The sequence below is a fragment of the Cherax quadricarinatus genome, chromosome 53 (genome assembly GCF_038502225.1).
Source record: "Cherax quadricarinatus isolate ZL_2023a chromosome 53, ASM3850222v1, whole genome shotgun sequence".
Taxonomy (NCBI): Eukaryota; Metazoa; Arthropoda; class Malacostraca; order Decapoda; family Parastacidae; genus Cherax; species Cherax quadricarinatus.
Window position 1 is genome coordinate 28,816,684 of NC_091344.1, and position 19,767 is coordinate 28,836,450.

Here is a 19,767-nt window from a genome sequence, read left to right on the forward strand (position 1 = left end):
TCGATCGAATGAATTCTTCTCATCAACTTCACGTCATCTGCAAACAGGGACACCTCGGAGTCTATTCCTTCCTTCATGTCGTTCACAAATACCAGAAACAGCACTGGTCTTAGGACTGACCCCTGTGGGACCCCGCTGGTCACAGGTGTCCACTCTGACACCTCTAAACGTACCATGACTCGCTGCTGTCTTCCTGACAAGTATTCCCTGATCCATTGTAGTGTCTTCCCTGTTATCCCTGCTTGGTCCTCCAGTTTTTGAACTAATCTCTTGTGTGGAACTGTGTCAAACGCCTTCTTGCAGTCGAAGAAAATGCAATCTACCCACCCCTCTCTCTCTTGTCTTACTGTTGTCACCATGTCATAAAACTCCAGTAGGTTTGTGGCACAGGATTTTCCGTCCCTGAAACCATGTTGGCTTCTGTTGATAAGATCATTCCTTTCTAGGTGTTCCACCACTCTTCTCCTGATAATCTTCTCCATGACTTTGCATACTATACATGTCAGTGACACTGGTCTATAGTTCAGTGCTTCATGTCTGTCTCCTTTTTTAAAGATTGGGACTACATTTGCTGTCTTCCATGCCTCAGGCAATCTCCCTGTTTCGATAGATGTATTGAATATTGTTAGGGGTACACATAGCGCCTCTCTCTCAGGACCCATGGGGAGATGTTATCTGGCCCCATTGCCTTTGAGGTATCTAGCTCACTCAGAAGCCTCTTCTTCACTTCCCCCTCGGTTGTGTGTACTGTGTCCAGCACTTGGCGGTGTGCCCCATCTCTCCGTCTTTCTGGAGCCCCTTCTGTCTCCTCCGTGAACACTTCTTTGAATCTCTTGTTGAGTTCCTCACATACTACACGGTCATTTCTTGTTGCCTCTCCTCCTTCCTTCCCTAGCCTGATTACCTGGTCCTTGACTGTAGTTTTCCTCCTTATGTGGCTGTATAACAGTGTGTGTGTGTGTGTGTGTGTGTGTGTGTGTGTGTGTGTGTGTGTGTGTGTGTGTGTGTGTGTGTGTAAAGAATGCCGTCTTCATTATTTATCCGATTTATTTATTGACGTTACTGACGAATTTTCATCCATCATCAGAATCTTGAAGTATATTATAATAATATTTACATAGTAACTTTAAAAGAATATCACAAAATCATACCAGTTAAAATTCTAATCACAGGATGAATTAAGTGATCATGCTAAGTTGTACACTTTCCTTCGTGCACACATTGGGAGATCCAAGGCCAGAAGTTGACCAGGGAGGTGAAGATAGTGAGTGGTTTCCCACAGGTGTCCTGGGTGTGGAAAGTTACCAGGCCAGCAACCACCCACTGATCCTGAGCACGAGTTCCAACGTTCACTAGGTAAGGTCCTCCCGATGATCCTTCCTCTAAGAATCTCTCGGACACTGTCAGTAAAATGTTGGTTGATTAAGGATAGAAATTATTGAAATGCTATACCTGTCAATTAATTTGTTAATACACTATTACAAAATCTGAGTTTATTTTGGAGAAAGAGCTTAGATTAAAGATTAAAAAAAGGCATAATATCGTGACTATTGTTTCTTAGACTACCTCAACTATTACTAATACTATTTCTTCGCTAGTACTCCACTCTCTGCCCCATTTTTAATTACAACTACTGCTTCCTTATTGCCACCTCCATCACTGATGTACTACATCTACCACTACTAGCTACCACTACCTCTTTTTCCTCTTCCACCCCCTTCCCCCACTCTCGTATATATTCTTTCTTTCCTTTACGCTTCTCTGTGTGACCAGTTAATGATGCAAATCGGACTGAAACGTCCAATTTGCATCATTAACTGGTATTTTCCCACCCCTCCCTCCCCACCCGTTCCGGTTCTTCCCCTTTCCTTCCTGCTCCTCCCATACCATTACTAGTCTTCCCCTCCCCTCCCTCCCGACCCCTTCCGGTTCTTCCCCTTTCCTTCCTGCTCCTCCCATACCATTACTGGTCTTCCCCTCCCCTCCCTTCCCTTTCGAGGTCCATTCCTCTTTTCTCAGGTTTCAATTTCAGTCAATCTTTTTCCCTTCCAGGTTTCCTCTACCCCTTTCAAGTATTGATTCCTCTCCTTTTCCATGCACTCTCCTTTCATTCAGAGTTTTCCACAAGGTTTCCTTTCCTTTCTTTTCCTCGCCTGTCACTCAACTACTCCCCCTGAAACAAACGCTTAATTTGAACCCCACAAAACACGTACTTGGAAGACTATCCTAGTACTTTAAGTTAGGAGTCCCAAGACTCTTCAACTCATCGACACCTTCATGAAGTTTTAGACTGTTCGTCGACCCCGAAACTACTACTACTACTACTACTACTACTACTACTACTACTAATAATAATAATAATAATAATAATAACAATAATAATAATGATGATTTCATAAAATATAGGTAATATTTAAATTGTGAAAAATATAAGATTTAACATACTCTTCTTTACTGAAACTGTTGATATCATTAATGGAAAGGATTCATCTGATGAGCGTCAACAAGGACACTGATACTTGGTAGGAGAGATGAGAGAGACAAGGAGGATGATGGAACTTCACAGATACACAACGCAGAGCTCTTCCCCAGACATTTACTGACCCACAGCCATTTATCGACCCCTTCGATAATCCCATCTACCCTTTGGGGTCTATTGACCACTCTGAGGAACCCTGCTTTCACATGATGAGACTTGAAAATATCACTGAAAAATATCTAAAGTTGTTTCTCTCAACAAGATTCAATAAACATTGTTTTTCCTACCAATATCATTTGCGCAGAACTGGTTGGAGTCAATGTTGGTAGCTCTGGAACACGCGCTGTGCGCAGAATCACACCGAGAGTCGTGTTGCTGAAGAATTACATCCCAATTGTAATCTCCGCTCTGATGCTTAAATGTCTGCCCAGGAAAAACAACGTATATAAAAAAATTTCCTTAAATTTACAGATTTGTTATAATGTAATTGCATTAAAATTTATGCATTTCATGAGAAGAAAAAAATAGAACCAGTCTTTATTTGAACATTATTTTTCGCTCTGCACAGCTTTAGCATATAATTATTTGTTAAAGTTGTACTCAGAGCCATGTGATGTTCCGATCAAAGTTTTTTCTGCACCTTGTATTTTATCTTCAACAACGTCAGCAGCTCGCTATATAGATGCTGCAGTTTTTACAAAGCCCCGTGAGGGCGGGGAATGTGGCTAGGCCTGGGGACACTTGGTCCCAAAGATGAGGAGGTACTTGTGCCTCCTCCCATGGGAGACACTCCCCAGATAGGGAGCCAAGGCCGGGTCACCACTACTTGGAAAAGACCCGGGCCGGGAGAGTACCGGTGAATAAAAAAAAAAAAAAAAAAAAAAAAAAACTTGGCTAACTCGTCGTTATAAATTCTAGTCATCTTAGAATAATCCGGCAGAGCAAAACTTTTATTTATTTTCTTGCTTAGTTACATTGCTCTTCTCTGAGAGTACCAATGAAAATTTTGATGAGTTCTTTGTACTCATTTGCACTTCTATTCGAACGTTTGTAATGTAAATAAAAAAACAGTATTTTATGTGCTGCTATAGATATAAGGTGAATTCATTTTGCACTGGTTTCTCTGTCTGGAAATATATGAAAAATAATCCTGATTATTAAAATCATACATATATATATGTGCTTATGCTCTGAAAGATGGATATGAATGTTGCGATTCAGAAGGTCACTTAAACTGTAATATCCCATCACTTCTGGTACAATAACCCTCGAGTAAGTCATGTCGATGAGTTTCCTTCTCCGGAGTCACCATCGTCCTTGGAAAATGATTTAATAATTCGAGAGGAAAGTTTTCGGTCAGTCTTACGAATATAAAACTGACTGTCAATTCACTTTTAAACTTGGTTCTTGCAGAATAATGAGGATATACATAGCAAAAGTAAGCATATAATAAAAATAAAAGCTGTCTCTAGAAAGTAGAGTACGTATTATGTTCCCTGATGGAGATAAAAGGTATAAAATACCGACACGGTGGAAAAAGTAAGATAAATGTTGTATAATGCGATTCTTTATTACATTATACAGCATTTGTTGGTAAGACATGTGGAATAGTTAGGTATCTTTATGTGTCTTACCTAACAACCTGTCGGTGTTTTATACCATTTTAATATTCTTACTGCATTTGTGTTCATTTTCCATGTTGGTTTAGAAAGACACGTAAGCAAACACTATGACATATTTATTAGAAAACGTTTCGGTCCTGAGACCTTGATCACTTCTAACATACAGAGGTAGAAAGACATTATATATATAGGCGGAGAGTGAGGTGTGAGTGGCGCTCGGTGACCTGAAGAATGTCATGTTGAGATGAGGACAGGTAGACGATGATATCATGTGACTCCTGTGTTGTTGGGTTGGTGGTGCTTGAGTATCATGTATGCCAATGTTTTTGAAATTTTGTAGTTTCCCGTGTTACGTTCTACTGTGAGGCGTCACTCACACCTCACTCTCCGCCTATATATATAATGTCTTTCTGCCTCTGTATGATAGAAGTGATCAAGGTCCCAGGACCGAAACGTTTTCTAAAAAATATGTCATAGTGTTTGCTTACGTGTCTTTCTAAACCAACTTGTCGGTATTTATTATCAAGGTTTATACCATCATTTTCCATGTTCCCTGATAGTGCCAATAATAATACTACTACTTACAACAGCTGTTTTTTCACCAGGAAAGTCTTGGGTTAAGACACAAGCCGGCTGTATATGGTAGGAGAAGGTGATTGCATTCTTCAAGCGAAGCAGAGATACGTCATTAGAAGGTCTCCGTCCTGGTTTGTAATCCGGAAACAGATGCACACTGCTAATCTGGCCAGAAAACATGTGAAGGATTACCTAATAAGGAATCAGGTGAATAATGAACAAAGCAGGAACATAAACACCGATAAAATACCCTTGAGGAGAAGCGGGTGAGTAATTACCCATAAAAGAAACTGCTGTATAATACGTATGAGGGAGGAACGTAAGAATGGTGGAGCACTGCAGCAGGCCTACTGGCCCATTCAAGGCAGAGATTATCAAAACCACCCATTCCCACCCACATATTTATTCAACCTTTACCGCAAGCTACAAAAGAATTTGCTACAGTACCTCAGGTACTAATCAAACCAGGCTCTTTTCATTATATATTTGTCCAGTCTCTTAAAGCTATCCAAGGTATTAGCTTCCATCACCCAACTCGGCAGATTGTACCACGCATCGACAACCCTGTTTGAAAATCAGTATATTTACCTACGTGAGTATCTGATCACTTGGGTGAGAAACAGACCAGGGGAGTATTATTAATAAAATAAAGCATTGGGAATTACAAAAGGGATATAATAAATTATTTCGAAGGCAGACAGTGAGACATACCTGTAAAAAAAGCAGAGGCGAATATTTGATGGTATATAAGGACATGCTCCAGTGGAAAAAAACCATACCCCGGCCGGGATTGAACCCGCGGTCAGAGAGTCTCAAAACTCCAGCCCGTCCTACCTACCGTCCAGCTCCTATGGTGTAGAAATATACCTAGTTGGACGAATCTTATTGTGGCTAGCTGGTCCAGTGGCTAACGCGACGGGCTGGAGTTTTGAGACTCTCTGACCGCGGGTTCAATCCCGGCCGGGGTATGGTTTATTTGCAATCGTGTCATTACGATTTCGTGAGTCATGCTCCAGTGGGTTTACAAGGAGGAAAACATATGAAGATTTATAAAGGTGGAAGGGAAGAAGTATATTTCTGGATGAAATGACATCGTTTCTGAGTAAAGATTATTTCTTAAAATTTAATCAGAGATATTTAATACCAGCAAGTTGGTGAATAAGAAAAATTTGCAAGGGGGAGCGGGAAGGGTAGCTTTGTTAATCTAATAGACAGATATGAGAAAGGAGATTTAAAATGTAGGGGACCAGAAGAGGTAGTAGTAGTCTGGTTGTGATGAATGGTTTTGAAAACCGACAAGTTGAAGAATTGAGACACTTATGCAACACATGGGAATCTTTATTGAAGAAACGTTTCGCCACACAGTGGCTTCATCAGTCCAATACAAAGTAGAAATGGGTAAGGAGAGTAGAAGTATGAGGTAATCAGTCCCTCAACCTGGATTCGATGTGTTCAGTCCATCACTCTTGTAATAAGGCAGCATAGGGCCAGAGAGGTGGCTTTATACTGCGGTGAATGAGTTGAAAGGAGGCGGGATCTTAGTGGGACGCCACTAATGTAAGTAGGTCATCGTCCAAAGGCAAGCGTTCTTTGTACCAAGATTCCATGATGTTGCAGTGTCACAACATCATGGAATCTTGGTACAAAGACTTGCTTGCCCAAGGACGATGACACTTACATTAGTGAGGACTAAGATCCCGCCTCCTCCTGCTTCTCACCGCAGTATATAAGCCACCTCTCTGGTATGCTGCATTACTAGAGTGATGGACTGAACCTCGAATCCAGGTTGAGGGACTGATTACGTATTGTGATGTCAAACGTTTCTTCAATAAAGATTCCCATGTGTTGCATAAGTGTCTCAATTCTTCAGTAGTCTGGTTGATGTGCACTGATGTAGTGGTGATAAATTAGACACATGTGCAACTCTTAGGTGTCTTCATTAAGCGTTTCGAGAAGTCCATACACAGAGAAGCTTATGAGGTAACAGTGAGTCGATGTGGTCAGTCCATCAATCTTGAGTAGAATACGGCATATGAGCGGAGAAGGAGCTTATAAACTGAAGGTAGGAGAGGTGCAGCAGTCGTAGGTGATGCAGCAGACGTAGGTGCTGGACCTACGTCTGCTGCACCTCGCCTGTCTACGGTATATAAGCTACTTCTCGACACATATGCTGTATTCTATTCAAGATAGATGGACTGACCACATCGACTCAAGGTTGAGGGACTGATTACCTCATTCTTCTCCTGTTCTTCAAGCTTCTCCTGTGTATGGACTGATGAAGCCAATGTGTGGCAAAACGTTTCCTCAATAAAGATACCCAAGAGTTGCACATATGTCTAATTTACCACTTCTTGAGATAAATCCAAGTAATCAGTTAGCCTTATTGCGCACACTAAGGCACTGCTGTCTTGGCTTTAGATTTCTGCTTACCATGACTCTTAAGTGTTTTTCACATTCTGTATGATCAAGCTCTACTTCACATAGATTATAGCTTCGAGTTTTTTTTTCAATACCACGGACTAGTACCTTACACTTATCCACACTGAACTTCATCTGCCATTTTTCAGACCAAGACATTAATTTGTCCAAATCGTCCTGGAGTTCATTGATATCCTCCTCAGAATGAATTATACGACCTATCTTTGTATCATCAGCAAATTTACTCATGTCACTCGTAATCCCTTCATCAAGGTCATTAATGTAAATTATGAACAAGAGAGGGCCTAAAACTGATCCTTGTGGAAAGCCGCTAGTGACTAATCCCCATTCAGATTTCACCCCATTTATGGTAACTCTCTGCTTTCTATTGGTAAGCCATGCCTCTATCCATGCTAGAACTTTACCTCCTATACCATGAGCTGCCACTTTTCTTAAGAGTCTCTTGTGAGGTACTCTATCGAAGGCTTTACTAAAATCCAAATAAACAATAACATATTCTTTATCACTGTCAACTGCCTCAAATGTTCTATTGAAGTACGTCAGTAAATTTGTCAGGCAGGAACGACCTCTCGTGAATCCATGCTGAGATTCAAGGTGACTTCTAATAATGTCAGCTATAATTGGTTCTAATAACTTGCCCACTATAGATATCAGGCTTATTGGACGGTAATTTGAAGGAGTGAACATATCCCTTGATTTGAATATAGGAACCACGTTAGCCATCTTCCACAACTCTGGACAACACCGGTAAGGATGGACGCATTAAACACACTCGATAATGATTGACTGAGCTCCATCATGCATTTCTTAAGTACCCTGGAAAACAACTTATCGGGTCCCGGGGATTTATTTTGTTTCAGTTTGTCTAGCTGTTTAATAACCATGTCCCTCGTGACAGTAATATTAGTTAATTTAAATTCATCAGGAACTAAATAATTGTTAATTACTGGAATCTCATTTACATCTTCCTGTGTAAAAACTGACAAAAAATAGTCATTAAATAAAGAACTCATTTCCAGTTCGTTATCCGTCAGCTGTCCATTCCCAATTTTCAGAGGTCCTACTTTTTCCTTTCCCTTCGTCCTATACACCTGAAAGAACCCCTTTGAATTAGTCTTTGATTCACTAGCAACTCTAATTTCATAGTCACATTTAGCCTTTCTAATCCCCTTTTTTACTTCTCTTTTAAGCTGGACATATTGGTCAGTAAGGTTAACCTCTCCTCTTATGATGCGCCTATAAATTCCCCTTTTCTCCCCTAATAGATGCTTTAGCCTTCTGTTAATCCATTTGGGATCGTTATTATTAGACCTAATTTCTCTCTGGGGAATGTATATACTCTGAGCACGGTGTACATTATTAAGAAAAAGATCAGAAATGCAGATCCCTTCATAATTAAAAATATGATCATCATGAATAAAATCATTAGCTAGATAACCCCAATCGAGATTAGACAGGTGTTCCCTTAGTCCAATATAATCGGCAGAACGAAAATCAGGGATTTTTACTGTATTATCATTATTCTTGCATTCCCAGTTAATGCTAAAAGTGATGGATTTGTGATCACTTGCGGCAAGATCTTCAGTGATCTCCAGATTCTTTAGGAGTGTTTCCTTATTTGACAAGATTAGGTCTAGCAAATAATTACCCCTTGTAGGATTTGCTACACACTGCTTTAGAAAACAGTCCTGAACTGTTTCCATAAAGTCACTGGACTCTAGATTACCTGTCAAAGAATTCCAGTCAATTTGACTAAAGTTAAAATCCCCTACTATCACTATGTTATTGTGTCTTGAAGCCCTAACAATTTCGTCCCAAAAAGGTGTCCCTCTATCGTGATCCAAGCCTGGAGGTCGGTATATTACACCTAGAATTAGTTTTTCTTGACCTTCTACAAACTCTACCCAAACAGCTTCTGTTTCTGTTCCTTCTATTTTTATACCTTATTTATGCAACAATTAATATTTTCTCGAATATATAATGCAACTCCTCCCCCCTTCCCATTACATCTATCCACATGGAACAACTTAAACCCTTGAATATTACACTCAGCAATCATATCTCGACTCTTTAAATCATACCAGGTTTCAGTTAATGAAATGACATCAAAGTTCCCAGCACATGCTACCAAACGTAGTTCATTAATCTTATTTCTTGCACTTCGACTGTTAGCATAAAATACCATCATAATTTTTTTCTTCTGCACATTTTTCCTATTCATCTTTGTTTTTACACAATTTCTGAAATTATCATTACCCAGAGTTACTCCATGACAGTTACTATTAAGATTCTTAATATCAGAGCATAAGTCAATATATCCATACTCATTATTAATCATATGTAAACCCATACCTCTAACTAATCCTAGTTTAAAGTCCTAACAACCCCCTCAACTGAGTTAGCAAGAAAACCCACACCTGCCCTGGATAAGTGAACCCCATCCCTTGCATATATGTCATTAAGGCCATAGAAGTTGTCCCAGTTATCAATATATTGAATTGCATTATCCTTACAGTGTTTATCCAGCCAACAATTGATATCAATTGCTCTGGACAACCATTCATTTCCAACACCCCTTCTTGGCAAAATGGCACATATAGCAGGGTGCCCCCCCTTCTTCCTAATTATGTCTATTGCTGTCTTGAACCTTCTAACTAAATCCTCACTTCTTCACTTGCCTACATCATTGCCTCCAGCACTGAGGCATATAATAGGATTGATCCCATTACCGTACATGATGTTGTCAAGCAGGCTAAAAATATCCTCCATCCCAGCCCCTGGAAAGCATACCCTCTGTCTCCTACTCCTGTTCTTCAAGCAGAATGCCCTATCCATATATCTAACCTGGCTATCCCCAACAATATTCTTACCTTCCTCGTTGTCGTTCGTCCTGACGTTTCCAGTAGTCGACTCACATTCGTCGGGTAGCACAGAGAATGCATTAGATGTTTCCACAACAGTTTCCACAGCAGTCTCTTTCTTCTTCATCGTTTCTACCTTTCCATTCGTCTTCTTGATCGTCAACTTCGTTCCATGCTGTCCAGCCACTGTCCAGTTTCCCTTCTTGACCTGAGGACCTAGAACAGGAGGACTGCTACGAATCCTCTTGTTTTCTTCAGTCAATCACCGTATGTTCATCTTCGCTACCCTCAATTCTTCCTTGAGCTGCCGGTAAAGTTGCTCGATGGAGGGCATCTTGGTTCAATCCAAGGAGAGTACACTAACGTCCTCACTGAGCTAAGTACACGTCACCAGTATTAGTAGTGTTAGTAGTATTAGTAGTACTAAATACTACTACCACAACTACTACTACTAGTTATGGTAGTAGTATTTAGTGGTAGTAGTAGTACTGTAGTAGTAGTAGCGGCAGCAACAACATGTTAAGCAAAAGGACACAAGCGCAACTAATGTGACAATTTATTGCGGTAACGCTTCGCTCTTCAAAAGCTTTATCAAGCCGTTACGGCTTTATAAATTGGGTCAAGGCCCAAATCACCACAAATATAAAAAATAAAAAATGCAGATATTTTGAATTTTTGCTTATTAATGCATTTAAAACCATAGTACAAAGCACGGGGAGTTTAATGACTCTGAAGGTCTTGACTCAACAACCATAAAACGTAACGACACAACAATCAGATAAATCACAAACGAATATCCACTGAAATGTCACCATCTACTGACATGTAATATCACTGGTATTGTTGCTACTACAACAACAACTATTACTACTACTACCTCATCACTGCATATAATTCCCACTACTACTTACACCCTTCCTCTTTTAAAATATTAAATCTCGTTTTTCATCTCTCCATAAAAATTAATATAACTTCTTGGTGGACTAATCGTCTCTAATGAGCTCAAAGTGTTGCACATGTGTCTTATTCCCCAGTTTCTTTCTTAGCCTCAAATACATTTTTTTGCTTGAAAGATAAGCTGAACGGTAGTATTTAGAGACATCACTGAAATTCCCAGACTTTCCAAAACTCACATATGACGTAACGAGTTGTCCGTTGGTCTGGATGTGTTGTACTCTGATGTCTTCTGCATTCACTGCCTGACTGGACGCCTGTGATCTGTCGCCAGAAAATAAAATCAGTAAGTGTGTGTGTGTGTGTGTGTGTGTGTGTGTGTGTGTGTGTGTGTGTGTGTGTGTGTGTGTGTGTGTATTGCAGTGGCTAGAGCAAGCAAATAAAAAAATTAAGTGTAATGAAGACAACTCAAAAAAAAAAAAAAAAGTAATCGGTTTATACACAATATATAAAGTTAAAAAGAAATCGTTTCAGACTAAACTTTTCTTTCAATAAAAGCTTCTGCAACGAGTCTTTTCTTAACTATTGTCTGCAATATGCAATTTGCATCCAAGGTATAAAATACTGCAAATATTACTCCAAAAAAAAAAAAAATCCTGATTTTAAATACTACTGCTGCTGTATCAAATCGTATGTCTTTGCTCATGTACTCGTGCAGCCATGAAGTTCTTGATCCAAAGAACTGGAGTAATTCTCCCACTCCTTGGGTCCCCTCCTAGTTCCCAAGGGATGCATAACTCTGCTGGGTTTAGCGATTCTCTTCAGAAAAAAAAATGATAAAATTATTATTCTAATAACAATAAACTTTCTACTACTACTACTTATAATAATAATAATAATAATAATAATAATAATAATAATAATAATAATAATAATAATAATAATAATAATAATAATAATAATAATAATAATAACGGTGATTAGAAAAAATGAAAATATTAAAATTTTTATTGAAAAGTCGTAATTGAGATGTGTTGAATCAGTGGAAAGAAAGAAAGGTTCAAAATTAATCTATGAACTGGAATTAAAAACTAAACGTATCGGTCTGTTCTGGATCATTCTCAAGGCCTCGCGTTCAGACAATGGTCTACCAGTCACCGAAATATAGCTTAGTTTCTGTTTCCATTTGGTGAACTACAAGTAAATTGCTCCAGAAACTGTACGGTCATTCTTTTCCAAGAAGGAAGGACTAGCAGAGATGCTCGAGCATGAGCATCAAATAATTCGGCGTGAGCTTTAATTAAGGTTCATTACCTGGTGAGGCAGTGAGCAGCTGAGAGAACATAGTCGTGAGTGATGACGGTGGCCGTGCAGCCATGATTCCCGTTGATGATGACAGCAGCCAGCCAAGGCCATTGTGGTTGTTGCTTCCTGTTCAGCGGATTGCTTGCACCGAGACTTCTGTACCTGGGCCGCTTACCACACACTGCAGGAGTTAAGTATCAGAGCGAGAGGCATATCACATTCTCATGTATTTACTACTTAGTACAGAGTCCTTTACTCTTGATATCCTTGAAATTATATATATATATATATATATATATATATATATATATATATATATATATATATATATATATATATATATATATATATACCTGATATATATATATATATATATATATATATATATATATATATATATATATATATATATATATATATATATATATATATATATATATATATATATATATATATGCAATAAGATCACAGTAAACAGGTGATTTCAAAATATGCAAAACAACCACTCTGAAAGAATAGAGAAATTCCAAGCGCTTTCGTGACTACTCACATTATCAAGGAACTATGAAAGTGAAGCATCCAAGGAAGCTATATAAGGGGTCGGCCAGCACCTCACTATCAGATCCCACAACGGTTAAACACGTGACGCGCGGCGAGCCAACTTGGACAGGTCCTTTGCAAAACTCACCCCCAAGCTATTTATTTGTCCAGTGTATTATTAAATTTAATAATACACTGGATAAAGATTTCCATATGCTGCATAAGTGTCTCAATCTTCAACTTGTCGGTTTTTCAAACCATTCATCACCACTGGACAAATAAATAGCTTGGGGGTGAGTTTTGCAAAGGACCTGTCCAAGTTGGCTCGCCGCGCGTCACGTGTTTAACCGTTGTGGGATCTGATAGTGAGGTGCTGGCCGACCCCTTATATAGCTTCCTTGGATGCTTTACTTTCATAGTTCCTTGATAATGTGAGTAGTCACGAAAGCGCTTGGAATTTCTCTATTCTTTCAGAGTGGTTGTTTTGCATATATATATATATATATATATATATATATATATATATATATATATATATATATATATGGAACCTGAGTACTGACCTCTTCCAGTCTCAGTGAATATGGAACCTGAGTACTGACATCTTCCAGTCTCAGTGAATATGGAACCTGAGTACTGACATCTCCCAGGCGCTGTATGCACCAAATGGGCTTGACGCTTGTTATTTAATATAAAATAATTCGCTATGGCTAGCCTGCTTTCTACTAGCCTAAAAATTTCATGGACTGTAAATAATTTCTCTCTTGGCAACAGTTATCAAGGGAAAGAAATAGTCGCCTCAGACAATGATTGTTAGATTAACGATTATAAACCCAGATGACACATCTATGCTCACTGTACAGATGTAAACCCACTTATCCTTTTAAAATTACATCTGTACTGGCATGTCTTATAAGACAAAAGACATCGTATCTCACAGCAGCAGCAGTCAGCTGGCAGGTGTAACTCAACAGGCCCTTGAAAGAATGGGGAAGAGGAGGGTCTTGATGGATATGTAGGGCTCTTGATCTGAGAAAGTAGTCCTAGAAGGTTTAACGCTTCCCCATGAACATTTAATTACAAACTCAAAATATTCTTGAACTGGTGTTTAATCGGTTTCCTCCGACAACAACTGACTGTGAAGCACTTGTGATCTCATGGGAATACCACCTTGTTAACTATACGTGAAGGATGTGGCGCCTGGATATACCACGTACTATATATAACTATTACTATATCCATGGGTAATCACTAAATTTTTGAGGGTCGCACAGCACCTAGGGAATGGGAGGGATTGGGGTGTAACCACATTTTATCCGGAAAGGGGTGAAGTACCTCCGAATCTTTGAGTCAAGGGACCTAATTCCTACTGAACCTTTCACCCCATGAGTTGTGTATTCTTACATCATTGCTGGGTTTGGGTTATTTATTACCTTCGAACAGAGAGTTAGCTTCTAAATTATTATTGTCTTTATGATATACACTAATAAACTTGGTTTATTACAATTATCAAAATTACACATACGCATCAACTTCTATTTAACTGCGACAGATGATGAGATTCTCATCAACTTATAATTTCGCTACGATATTTAGTGGGAAACAGCGTTTTGAATTCATTCATTCATACATTCTCTGTTTACACTGCTGAAAATGCCCTTTGGTTTCTGCATTCTGGCGAATACAGTTCTGTAGTGTGTTTATCTCATGATTAGAGGACGAAGTATAGAGTTTCCATTAGTCATGTTAAATGATCCAGACTTGTTTAGCGCTTCATACAATTAATAATACTTCAGTCTTCATGAACCTTGTCTTTCAACCATGAACTTCAAGTCATTCATTCCTAACACCTTAAAGTTAAAATGGTCCTGACATGAGGGAGCAGAACATATCTTGGCTTTTCTCGGCGTAAACAATGAATGCTAAAGTTCGTAGGCACTTATCTGGACACTCGAGAATTTGCTTGTCATTTAGACTATAAGATAATTGAAATTCCTTTCGTCAGTGGTCAGTCAGTCGTCAGTGGTCAGTCGTCAGTCGTCAGTGGTCAGTCGTCACGTGAGGTCACAGACCCTGAGCTGCTTTGGGGATTAGTGTGGACGGTTACAAAGCATGGCTTGCTTCTGCAGTGTTTTAAAAATTGAGGTTGGAGAGTTGAAGGAGGAGGTCTTGCTTCTCCAGGAGGAGATTAGGAGGCTGAAGGACCACTTCAATGGGTCTGGGAGAGAGTGTGAGGTGGCTGGAGTTGTGGGGAATGAGGCTTCAAGTGAGGTGCAGTCTGTCTCTCGCTGTGAGGAGGCTGTAGTTGGGGAGGTAGCAACGGCTACCAGCAGTGAGGTGCAGTCCAGCCCACTCAAAAGTTCCTCGGGTCAGCTCACTGACAGTGATAAGGAAATGTGTAGAATTTTTAACACATACTTCCTCTCAGTTTTTACACAGGAGGATACCAGCGATATTCCAGTAATGATAAATTATGTAGAACAGGACGATAATAAACTGTGCACTATTAGGGTCACAAGTGACATGGTCCTTAGGCAAATAGATAAATTAAAACCTAACAAATCCCCAGGCCCTGATGAACTGTATGCAAGGGTTCTAAAGGAATGTAAAGAGGAGCTTAGCACACCTTTGGCTAATCTTTTCAACATATCACTACAAACTGGCATGGTGCCAGATAAGTGGAAAATGGCAAATGTGATACCTATTTTCAAAACAGGTGACAGGTCCTTAGCTTCGAACTATAGACCAATAAGCCTGACCTCCATAGTGGGAAAATTTATGGAATCAATAATTGCCGAGGCAGTTCGTAGCCACCTTGAAAAGCATAAATTAATCAACGAATCTCAGCATGGTTTTACAAAGGGGCGTTCCTGCCTTACGAATTTATTAACTTTTTTCACTAAGGTATTTGAGGAGGTAGATCATGGTAATGAATATGATATTGTGTATATGGACTTCAGTAAGGCTTTTGACAGGGTCCCACATCAGAGACTGTTGAGGAAAATTAAAGCACATGGAATAGGAGGAGAAATTTTTTCCTGGATAGAGGCATGGTTGACAAATAGGCAGCAGAGAGTTTGCATAAATGGGGAGAAATCAGAGTGGGGAAGTGTCACGAGCGGTGTTCCACAGGGGTCAGTGTTGGGCCCCCTGCTGTTCACAATCTACATAAACGACATAGATGAGGGCATAAAGAGCGACATCGGCAAGTTTGCCGATGACACCAAAATAGGCCGTCGAATTCATTCTGACGAGGACATTCGAGCACTCCAGGAAGATTTGAATAGACTGATGCAGTGGTCGGAGAAGTGGCAGATGCAGTTTAATATAGACAAATGCAAAGTTCTAAATGTTGGACAGGACAATAACCATGCCACATATAAACTAAATAATGTAGATCTTAATATTACGGATTGCGAAAAAGATTTAGGAGTTCTGGTTAGCAGTAATCTGAAACCAAGACAACAGTGCATAAGTGTTCGCAATAAAGCTAATAGAATCCTTGGCTTCATATCAAGAAGCATAAATAATAGGAGTCCTCAGGTTGTTCTTCAACTCTATACATCCTTGGTTAGGCCTCATTTAGATTATGCTGCACAGTTTTGGTCACCGTATTACAGAATGGATATAAATTCTCTGGAAAATGTACAAAGGAGGATGACAAAGTTGATCCCATGTATCAGAAACCTTCCCTATGAGGATAGACTAAGGGCCCTGAAACTGCACTCTCTAGAAAGACGTAGAATTAGGGGGGATATGATTGAGGTGTATAAATGGAAGACAGGAATAAATAAAGGGGATGTAAATAGTGTGCTGAAAATATCTAGCCTAGACAGGACTCGCAGCAATGGTTTTAAGTTGGAAAAATTCAGATTCAGGAAGGATATAGGAAAGTACTGGTTTGGTAATAGAGTTGTGGATGAGTGGAACAAACTCCCAAGTACCGTTATAGAGGCTAGAACGTTGTGTAGCTTTAAAAATAGGTTGGATAAATACATGAGTGGATGTGGGTGGGTGTGAGTTAGACCTGATAGCTTGTGCTACCAGGTCGGTTGCCGTGTTCCTCCCTTAAGTCAATGTGACCTGACCTGACTAGGTTGGGTGCATTGGCTTAAGCCGGTAGGAGACTTGGACCTGCCTCGCATGGGCCAGTAGGCCTTCTGCAGTGTTCCTTCGTTCTTATGTTCTTATAAGCTGAGAAACAATTTTGGCCTCTCTTAAAACATCAGTATTTCCAGCTCGTCAATGTCTCTTAACTCTTAACTAAATCCAAGTAGGTATTGCCGCTGGTAATGTGGTATAAGCACACGCTCCAGGACAAGCTTTTAATGACACGATATTTCTGTGTGTGTGTGTGGAGGTTTCTCATGTCATGACTTGATTAGGCTCTACACAGAGCAAAGCTTTGTCCAATAAAAACTTGTTCTGCCATTCACAAATAACATGTACACAGGAGAAAGAAGCTTATGACGACCTTTCGGTTCGACTTATACCATTTACAAGTCACACTAACACACGAAGGTGAGGAAGTAAGTGTATATAGAAGGGGATTGTTCCAATCACGATATTGTGCCTTTTTGTTCTTTGTTCTGTCATGTTTTTTTTCTAAAGTATCTATGATACAATTAACTATACCCATTTATTTATTTCGAATCATTATGTCTCACTTGTGACTTGAGAATAGCCCATAGCGGACCCGAAATGAAGCTTCTTTTCCAAAGTGTTCGTTATTTGGGAAGTATCTACTGTGTCCCATAACTGTTGATCAGTAACATTCAAGTTCTTCTGTAAAAAACTTTTAAAATCTAATCCGAAGTTACTTGCAGTCGCTGTGCAAGTGATAACTCAACTTCTTATTCCGGAGTTACTTTTCATCCATAAACCACAAGTTTCATATCAAACATTAGTCAGTTATCACATTCCACTGATTGTTGACGCAGCGTCTACGGTGCTAAAGGCTTTCTAAATTACAACTGAGGATTGAAGTAAATGTTTCTTCATTTAATCAGATATATTAACTATACTAGGTACAAGGAAGCAAATTTGAGATAATCTTGGACAACAAAGCTAGTCAGTACATATAACAAAACCTATAATAATAAAAATATTGCAACAAGTCTTATAGATTATTATACGATACTTAATTAAATGTCATGTTCACTAGACTTAAAAACTGATGCTTTACAAGGTATTTAACAGTGTATTGTTCAGAAACCGGCGCTGGTGGCTGGCACTAGCAATTTAGTGCCTACAGGGGTGACGAATGTGTTGGAGAGCGTGTGCCAAAATTGGCGATAATTCCCTGAAAGATTCTGTGTGCCAGTGAAAAATTTAAGTAGCAGATTTCATTATTATTATTATTATTATTATTATTATTATTATTATTATTATTATTATTATTATTATTATTAATATTTTACAAAAAAAGTTATGAAGAGAGCCTCGTCTTGCCCTCTGAAGGGTTAAAAACATTCTTTAAAATATATTGAACCACCCAAAATCTTTCCTAAATTGTTATTATAGCTTTAAACATCCTTAGTATTTACAGTAATTTATTGTAAATAAAAGTATTTCTGAAAACTTGATAAAAAAACTTTTAATATTAATGTGAAGGTGAAATATTAAACTTTGGCTCATATTATAAATTATAAAAAAAAAAAAGTCAAGGAAAACTGAACATATGACGTTTGGTTATGGTAAGGTAAAGTTAGGCCAGACCATTTTATAATTTGTTAACATCTGACCGGAGAAAATGATGGACAGAATCGAGACCCCCCAAAAAACTTAGGGATGGCAGTGCATACAGTGCATACAGAGTGCCAACAATTTTTTTGTGTGTGTCACCTTGGCCAGGCATGTCATGGGTTCGCCACCCCTAATTGTAAATTAGTTCCATGCCAAGTGGATTTTGTAAACAATATTAAAGATAAGCTAACAAATCATACATAATTAATTACAATAACAGTCAAAGAAAGCATAGCATCATATCTGCATGGACCCAATGTTCATGCAAGTGAAAGGAAATACAGTCATCTGAGAGGTGACAAGTAAGATCAGACTTTGACAAGTCAATGTTGGTTAATTTTGCTAGAGTTAAATCTCAACAACCATGCCATGGTCAATAAAGCTTTATATTACCTGATTATTGCCAAACAACAATTCTTTAATCCTAAAGATAGGAATTAAAATAGACCTTCAGAGTATATACAGATAAATACATATTGGTGTATATATTATGATATGTGAATGTATTTCTTCTCGTTCTTAATAAAACATTGTTCATGGCTACTAAAAATCAATACATTACATATACATTCAATATATATATATATATATATATATATATATATATATATATATATATATATATATATATATATATATATATATATATATATATATATATATAAGCATTTATTAATAAACAGAATACATTTACAGAAAAACACAAACATGAATACAATGGTACAATGTATTAAAGATCATAAATTTCCTCCAGCTCCTCCGAAGCCGGACGCGAGTGGCATTTTTTCCCCATGATCCCAAGGTCTCTGATCCCACTAGGACAAATTGATACTGTTGGCTATGTTCCTGTACTTGCTGATCTTGTACTCCTCCCTGTGGTCAGCAGCTCCTCCCTGTCGCCCCACACTGTGATGGATATAGGTGGCAGCCAGTGTGGATACACAGGTATAGTCCCATGCTAAGAGCTTTCTATTCTTCCAAGGATAGATGGTGATCCCATCGGGGCGGTTTGCTGGGTTGTTGGCTGCTAGTGATCGGGGCTCCCTCTCGGCTGGGCATCCAGCTGTAGCAAGGGTTCTCTTAATGATGTCGTTGACCTCATTGTGTCTTGCATGCCAGCCCTTGGTTTTGGAACAGTTAAGACCATGTACACCGTACTGGTCTGCTTGTGCTTCGGCGCAAATACACGTATATTCTGTGTGAATTGGGGCAGCAAGGCGCAGAGCCACTGTCTTAGGGTCGAGTCGCGTTCCCATTGCCGATATGAGAACTGTTTGGAGGAAGTCCCCGGAGTGATGTGCGCTCA

The 19,767-nt window shown here is 39.0% G+C and overlaps 1 protein-coding gene across 2 annotated transcripts in view; it reads right to left on the minus strand.

Moving 5' to 3' along the window:
- Positions 1-1,033: 1,033 nt before the first annotated feature.
- Positions 1,034-19,767, minus strand: part of LOC128692434 (uncharacterized) — a 67,942-nt gene continuing 49,208 nt past the window's right edge. For both annotated transcript variants that reach the window (XM_070096512.1, XM_070096511.1), the window contains 5 exons: positions 12,186-12,357; positions 11,111-11,195; positions 4,687-4,842; positions 2,767-2,902; positions 1,034-1,400 (listed from right to left, as the gene is read on the minus strand). In XM_070096512.1, coding sequence (XP_069952613.1) covers positions 1,192-1,400; positions 2,767-2,902; positions 4,687-4,842; positions 11,111-11,195; positions 12,186-12,357 — 758 coding nt within the window. In that variant the 3' untranslated portion in view covers positions 1,034-1,191. The remainder of the gene's footprint in view (positions 1,401-2,766; positions 2,903-4,686; positions 4,843-11,110; positions 11,196-12,185; positions 12,358-19,767) is intronic.